This window comes from Octopus bimaculoides, chromosome 1 (assembly GCF_001194135.2).
Source record: "Octopus bimaculoides isolate UCB-OBI-ISO-001 chromosome 1, ASM119413v2, whole genome shotgun sequence".
Classification (NCBI taxonomy): Eukaryota; Metazoa; Mollusca; class Cephalopoda; order Octopoda; family Octopodidae; genus Octopus; species Octopus bimaculoides.
In genome coordinates, this window is record NC_068981.1 from 21,046,278 (window position 1) to 21,053,943 (window position 7,666).

The 7,666-nt window shown below is 34.3% G+C and overlaps 1 protein-coding gene across 5 annotated transcripts in view; it reads left to right on the forward strand.

Moving 5' to 3' along the window:
* Window positions 1-6,760, forward strand: part of LOC106882230 (nuclear envelope phosphatase-regulatory subunit 1) — a 51,481-nt gene extending 44,721 nt beyond the window's left edge. For all 5 annotated transcript variants that reach the window (XM_014932850.2, XM_014932860.2, XM_014932842.2 and 2 more), the window contains 3 exons: window positions 595-781; window positions 3,019-3,073; window positions 4,831-6,760. In XM_014932850.2, the coding sequence (XP_014788336.1) occupies window positions 595-781; window positions 3,019-3,073; window positions 4,831-4,872 (284 nt within the window). In that variant the 3' untranslated portion in view covers window positions 4,873-6,760. The remainder of the gene's footprint in view (window positions 1-594; window positions 782-3,018; window positions 3,074-4,830) is intronic.
* Window positions 6,761-7,666: the final 906 nt, after the last annotated feature.

Genomic DNA, 7,666 nt, shown 5'->3' on the forward strand with positions numbered 1-7,666 from the left:
TGTGTATGCATGCGAGTAGATGTAATCGCCTTACCTCGGTTTTCCTTTCGTCGACTGTGAGTCTGTCTTGCGGTATCCAATCCTTGAAGCTTGCCCTGACCCAAAGAACACCAGGAATAGCAGCTGCTTCTCCCAAACCTAGACCGTTGCTTAACACGTCTTGTCCTGACCGCAGCCCCGTTCGAAAAGGGCACGAATGCCGATCGAGGCTCCCTCTGCCCTTTTTCCCCTTCCGGTCAACTCGCCCTTCCGGTCAACTCGCCCTTCCGGTCAGCCTCCCCAAACACTGACGTCATACCACATAAATGAGATTATAACACTCTTGCCCCTCTGAATGGGATGTCATTCTGTTACAGGGTTAACTTCCTCAACTATTACTGGAATTCATTTACAATTAAGTGGACAGAAGCATTGTGAAATTAAGTGTTTTGCTCAAGAACACAAGAAGACCACCTCGTTTGGGAATCAAAATCATGATCTTATGATTGTGAATGCAACATCCTAATCATTATGTCATGCATCTTCACTCTTTCATTATTGTTGTAGTGTTAACTTTGAAATAAATTTAACTTATTCTTAAAATTTCTTTTGCAGTCATTTTGATCATCACCTCGGTATGTACAGCCATTGGAGCATGGGCCTGGTTATGGGATCCTGCCACTGCTCAGATATCATTCATCCAATCTCTGTGGAACCATCCTTTCTTCACCATCAGCTGCATTACACTATTAGCTCTCTTCGTGTATGGTGGTATCCATAAGAGAGTTGTTGCACCATCCATGTATCCTTATCAAACTTATATCATGTATGTTTTGGCATTCTATGTGATTATTAATCAAGTGTGTATATTGTTAACTAGGTGTGTATAATCAAGTGGTCAACCAATATATTTCTAAACTATTTTCATATATTTAAATTTTTTGAGTTATTTATAAAAACAATATAAGTTAGTCAAAGAAGGAAGAACAGTGCTCATCACATTTGCTGATCTTATAAAATTGGTGAAATTGATAGAGGTAATGTTCAGTCTGCAACATCTGTAGGTAAAGATCAGAGGAAGAAGAATTGGGCAAGATGATTAGTACAGAATATGAGAGATATGACACAGTAAGGATGATCAATGCATGAAGTGTGGGAGAAAATAACTAGTTCAGAGGATTAGAGGTTATTGTAGTAACAGGCAGCTGTGTGACCTTTTAAATGTGGTCTAGGATGTGTGTGTGTGTTGTAATAGCAACACTGTCCTTGATACATCATCATCATCATCATCGTTTAATGTCCGTTTTCCATGCTGGCATGGAAAATGTATGTAGTATTTTATTTGAGCTTCATAGATGGTCTCCAGCTCTTTGGGGCTGAAGTATTTTCTGGTTCTAGTCTTCAGACTGCATTGTGTGAAAATGCCTTGAGAGATCATTGGAGATTATACAGCATAGCATATGTATGAACTTTGAGGGTTTTAAGTGTGTGTTGTTTAGTCACCAGCGAAGAATATATTTGAAATCTCTGTTGATTCAGGTTATACAATTGTGGCACGAGTAGTCTAGATTATGGATAGATGTCACCAGTTTGCAAAAGATCTACATGGGAGTAGTTGGTGTTAAAAACAACAAGTAACTTGTTAATGTACAGAAGAAAGAGTGTAGAAGATATAGCTGGGTTTTGGAGTGTACTATAGCTCATAGTGTAGGTTGGAGAGAGTACAACCCATACGAGTTGCAGTGGAATGATTGGATAGGAAATTTCCAGTCCAAGAGATGAGTTAGATAAAGCATATAATTGGTTAACTTGGTTAAGAGATTTTCACGTTAGATGAAACCGAAGACTCTGCTTTATGTCAAAAGCAATAGTTTTCACCAAGGGTACAAAACTATTGATGTGTTGTGTGGTGCAGTAGAATGGATCTTTGGGAATTCTGGGTCTAGAAAACTGTACTATTGGTTTATTTAGGTGGAAAAAAGAGACTTGAGGATATTAATGAAGTTGTTGCCTATAATTATGCTCATTACATTTCAGATGGTGGAAATGAGGGCAATAGGATGGTAGTCAGCCAGATCTAAGAGATTGATCATGGGAATGGTATACACTGTAGTGTGGTTACTTACTTATACTTGTGATGGCATTTACCCAGGGTGGGTTGAGCCAGTTCCGACCAGTGAGTGTGTCACTGGGAATACAAGTTTACATGTGGTCCATGGTCACATCCATGCACACTTTGGGATAGTGTGACCTATAGCAACTTATCTTTCCATCAATAGTTGACTGTCGCAAGGGAATTGCTGACTGAGTTACTGCTGATTATGGGAGTAGATGTAGCCTGGGTATGAAGTGGGTTCTAGAGACATGGCTTTAACAAGAACTAAGGGGTGTCTCACTCCCAGTGGTCTTTCAGAATGCTGGACACCAGCCTAGAATTTCTGAGGGCCTGTGCTGTTGTAGTGTGTTTCCATAGATTAGGACAAACACTTTATAGATAAAGAAAGATTGAAAACTTTAGATGGGATAGCAACTACATTTAGAGTGCACTATTTGAGTAAAATGGAAAGTAAACTGTTGCTACTAGTTTCCAAAGTAGACTAATGACTTGTAAGAGTTGTTAAAGTTGTGTACTATGTATGAGCATAATGTAAGCAAGGTTAGAATTGTCAGCAAGTCCAGTGAAAGATGTATCTTCGACTCTTTCTTAAGGTAATAATACATAAATATACTGTTATCTCACATTTATGTTTAGCAAACTCTGTTTTCATACCTAAGAGTGAAATGGGGTTTATTATTTAACTTTTGAGTGAACAGATATTGTTGGAACCTTGCAGCTTCTTAATTACCAAAGATATATTTTTATAGATTACATGTTCTTCATCAAAGTAAAACCTTTTTTTTTTCTTAATTCTACTACATTTTGTATATGTATACTTCCCTACTATAGAAAATATTACTTCTGATTGAGTTTGTTTTACTGCATGTTATATACTAGCATATGTGTATATATATTTGTTGCCATCCTTAACTCTGTCAAAGTGTTGCTTCTCGATGTCGGCAAGTTCTTTCAGATTATAACATGTCTTGTGATGATGTAAGTACTTCATTCAAATGTTTTTCTTTTTTAATGTTGGTATACTTTTCTATCTGTTTATATAACTATGTTAGTCTATTTACCTCTTACAAAGATTTATTTCAATTTTTTAAACAGTAAAAAGACAAAAATCGATGAAATAAATAGCTACAAATTGCCCCATATACATGTGTGTGTGTATGTATGTATTTACAAATCTACTCCTGTACTTCCTCAATAGTATCTACCCTTTTACTCTCTCCTCTACCACCCTCTTGTGACTAAATCTATTCCTTTCAACATACTTTCCCCCTCTCTTATCATTCTGCCTAGAATCATTGTACCCTTTCTCTTCTATTTTCCTTCAGTTGTTGGGACTCCTCTGGACCTTAATTTTGCAAGTTGCACAGTAACCTTGCTAGTGATGGTGCTCCAAAAACAGCACCCAGTATTCTCTGTAAAGTTGTTGGTGTTAGGAAGGATATCTAGCTGTAGAAACCCAGTTTAAACAGACACAATCCACTGACACAAATCCTGAAAAACTGTCTTACCCATGCTAGCATGGAAACAGACACCAAATGATAACGATGATGATGATGTTATCATATCTTGCTATATATTGTATTTGTCCTTGAAATACTTTTCCTAACTGCCCCTATGACCTCCCAAAAATCAAAGCACAGCACCTTTCTCTACACCAAACCAGTATAAAATAAAAATCCTTAATCTTATCATCTTAATGTCATAAATATTACAGATATTATATTTTACTCTATATAGTGCTGTGGTATGTCACCATTTAATGTCCATTTTCCATGCTGGCATAGGTTGGGCAGTTTGAGAGGAGCTGGTGAGCTAAAAGACAGCCTCAAACTCCAATGTCTGCTTTGGCATGGTTTCTACCACTAGATGCTCTTCCTAATACCAATCACTATACTAAATGTACTGGGTGCTTTTATGTGGCACCAGCATCAGTGAGGTCAGTACGGCCCCTCAACAGAGTGGCATGCTGTATTGAGAGAGGTGGCGTTATGCCAGGTGATGAGAGATTAAAGTATGAGAGAGGAGCATGAGCAGGTGTTTGTATTGTAAAGTATTAATAATAATAATAATAATAATGAAATTATTGTGTATAGTGCTCAGGTGCATGTACCGTACATAGAATTATGTACAAAAGTCAGGAAAGTGAACAGTGTAAGAGTCATGATATACATGTGTATGGAGTAGGAGATGCAGGTAGTTTGTTCCATGCTTCAACAACTCTGAGTGTGAAAAAAGGTTTCCGAAAGTCATGGGAGCTGTGCTGTTTTCTGACCTTGGAGGAATGCCCACTTGTGTTAGACACATGGAGCTCAAAAAGGTGTTCAAGGTGGTTGCTAGCACGATGGTTAATAATTTTGTGGGCGTTTACTCAGTCAGTTGCCAGGCGTCGGAGCTTCAATGTATCTATGCCCAGGGAAGTATTAGAGTATCTTTGCATGCACTGAAGATAAGTTTACAAAGTTGACTTATTGTGAGTTTTTTATTTTTTTCCTGCATAGTATTTCCCGTGGTGTGTGGGTGGGTGTGCATATATGCTTACACTATGATGAAGACCAAATATTAATGTCCAGTATTTTTTTGAAATAGCACTCCATATTATACAAACATATACAACATATTTATATTTAATGTGTATTATTTGTCTGCTTTACTTTAAATTGCTAAGTATTCTTCTCAATAAACATTTATTTTTTAATGAATTACTGTAACCAATTTTTTCCTTTCTGATTTTTTAGACAGGAAAGCTGATTCTATTAAAACCAAGACCTTCGATATGACACATGGAGATTTAGAAAATTTTAAACTTTTAATGGCCAATTTCATTGCTACTGGATTTTTTATTCTGAAATCCTGAATGATTTTGTCATAATATATTTTTATATATACATACACACACACATACATACATATCACACACACACATACATACATATCACACACACACATACATACATATCACACACACACACAATATACATACACATACACGTGTAATATACACACATACACACATGTAATATACACTCACATACATATATACACAAGTGTATTTATATATATATGTGTTATACACAACATAGGTAAATGCTGTATTCTTTTGTATAAAGCCCCAGAGTGCATAATATACACTCACAAAATGTTAAGAGTATATGTGTATGTATGTATGCATGCAAGAAATGTAGGTATGTATGTATGCATGCATGAATGTAGGTATGTATGCATGCATGCATGTATATATATATATATATATATATATGCATATGTGTATGTATATGCATATTGTTTATATACATATGTATGTGACTGTATATATATGTGTGTGTGTGTGTATACACATATGTATGTGTGTGTATTTAATGTGCAGGGTTACAGTCCCAGATTATAACATTCCATTTCTTAGAGTTTCATGTCTTTGATCTGGGCTATTCTTGTGACAGTGCTAGCTGATAGAACAGATACTTTCTCAGACAGTGAAAAAAAATCTTTTCTATCAGCTAGCATTGTCTGAAAAATGTGCAAGGTTGAAGGCACGAAACTGTATGATTGTAACTAAAAGAGTGTTGTATCTAGAATTGTAATTCTGTACATTAAATATATATTTTACCTAGGTGTTAAAAAGTCTTTTTTTACTTTGTCCCTGTTTTATTATGTCCATGATCTCAAATAATATATATATATATATATATATATATAAAAACACTAAATTGAATTGGGCACTATATAAATATGAATCCAAGATAGAAGAAACTATGCACTGAATTACTCATGTGGGTGGTTCTTTCCATATTACACTCAATGCTTATAAAGTGTCTAATTCAATTTCATGCTTATAACTGACAATCTTAACCATTTTACATTACACACACAAATGCAGGGCGATTTTCTTAAAGGTTATTAACTATTTAGAAAAATTCCTTGAAAAGCAGAAAGGCACAAACCTTTTTAACTGAAGTTTTAGTATTGTGCGCGAGTGCTTTCATTTTTCAGTTTTCCAAACACGTTTGAAAAATTGAACAATAGAAGCACTTACGCAACAATCTGGATACTTCATTCCAAAAGGTTTGTGCTGTTCTGTTTTTCTCAGAATTATTCTAAAATAATTAATAACCTTTAATCTTTCTTTAAATATTGTGACTATTATTGAGTAGTGTTTGCAAAAATTTGTTTTCGCGTGTGTGTGTGTGTATTTGAAAGTGCTATTTTATGAGATAGTAAGTATTTATTAAATTATTTGTTTATACACTATAGTATGTTTCATACTCTGGATATTGCCAAATGCATACAAAATTATTATGATGTTTGGTTATTAGCAGTAAAAAGTAAGTTTGAGAATTTCCTAGTAATTAAGGTGCAGTTATTTTTTTTATAGTTATAAATTTCAAATAAAGAGTTCACTTCCATCTACAATGTCAGAATTTTGAAAAGTTTTGTTTAGAAGAAAGAACATATAGAAAAACTGAAGTCTTTCTTACATGGTATACACCTAATTGTATGATAAATAGATTTCAAAAAGTTACTTTGAATAGGAGGGAGAACATACTAAGAGAAATAGTTTAGGCTAACAGAGAGAAAGTAAGAGAGTTGCCTCAGTCTTGGATTGCAAAAGAGATAGGGGAAAAAGATTGACAGCAGCAGGTATATATGTTGTTTCAACCATGAGAGAGAGAGAGAAAAGAATAAGAATGACTGTGTTTTTTAGTCATGTATCAAGTGGCTAATTTATCATTAAATGACAGGGGAGCAAAATGTATTGTTTATACAAGGCATATAGATTCCAGTAAATGAATTTCTGATGAATTGTATTTAGTTATTTATCTATGTTTTGTGTATTTAAGAGTTCAGATCAGTAGAGTGATTGAGAAAAATCTTGAAGGAGAAGCTGAGCGGAGAGTAGGTGGTGAAGTGTTCATGATATAATGAGTGAGAGAAAGGCAGGGAAATCTAAAATCTGGTTTCAAATGTAGATGCTAGTTGATTAAATATAATGAAAATAAAAGTGGAGTTTTAGGGGAAAAGGAAAGTATTTCAATTCTGATCACATCTAATGTTTGGCAAGTACGATTCCAAAATTTGCCAAGAGAATTCAGATGAAAAGGAAAATAATTTTTTAGGTTGAATATTTTAAACAAAAAAATTGTTGACTCATTTTCTGTTAGCTAATTAAAATAATTTGGTTTTAAGTTTTAGTAATCTTGTTGAACCCTTTCACTTTCAAAATGTCCTTGACTTCTGGTATTAAACAAAACCAAAGTAACATATTAAACTGAGTTATGGAGAATAAATTAAGTCCTTATAAAAGCAAAGATAATGTCCTCAAATAACAACAGCTCTTGGTCCAAAACATTGAGATTTAGTTAATTGTTAATATTGACATAATATTTGTCATGTTAGTTGTTTTACATATCTCACAGACTTCTTGATGAGTAATTTAGAAAGGTGTCATAGATACCACAGTATTTGTTGATTGAAATTAAGCAGTAAAATATAATAACGTGATTTATATTTGGAAACAAAATATAAATAGCTGCAATAACCAAATATCTGAATGTAGTTTCATATTGTTTTAGTTAG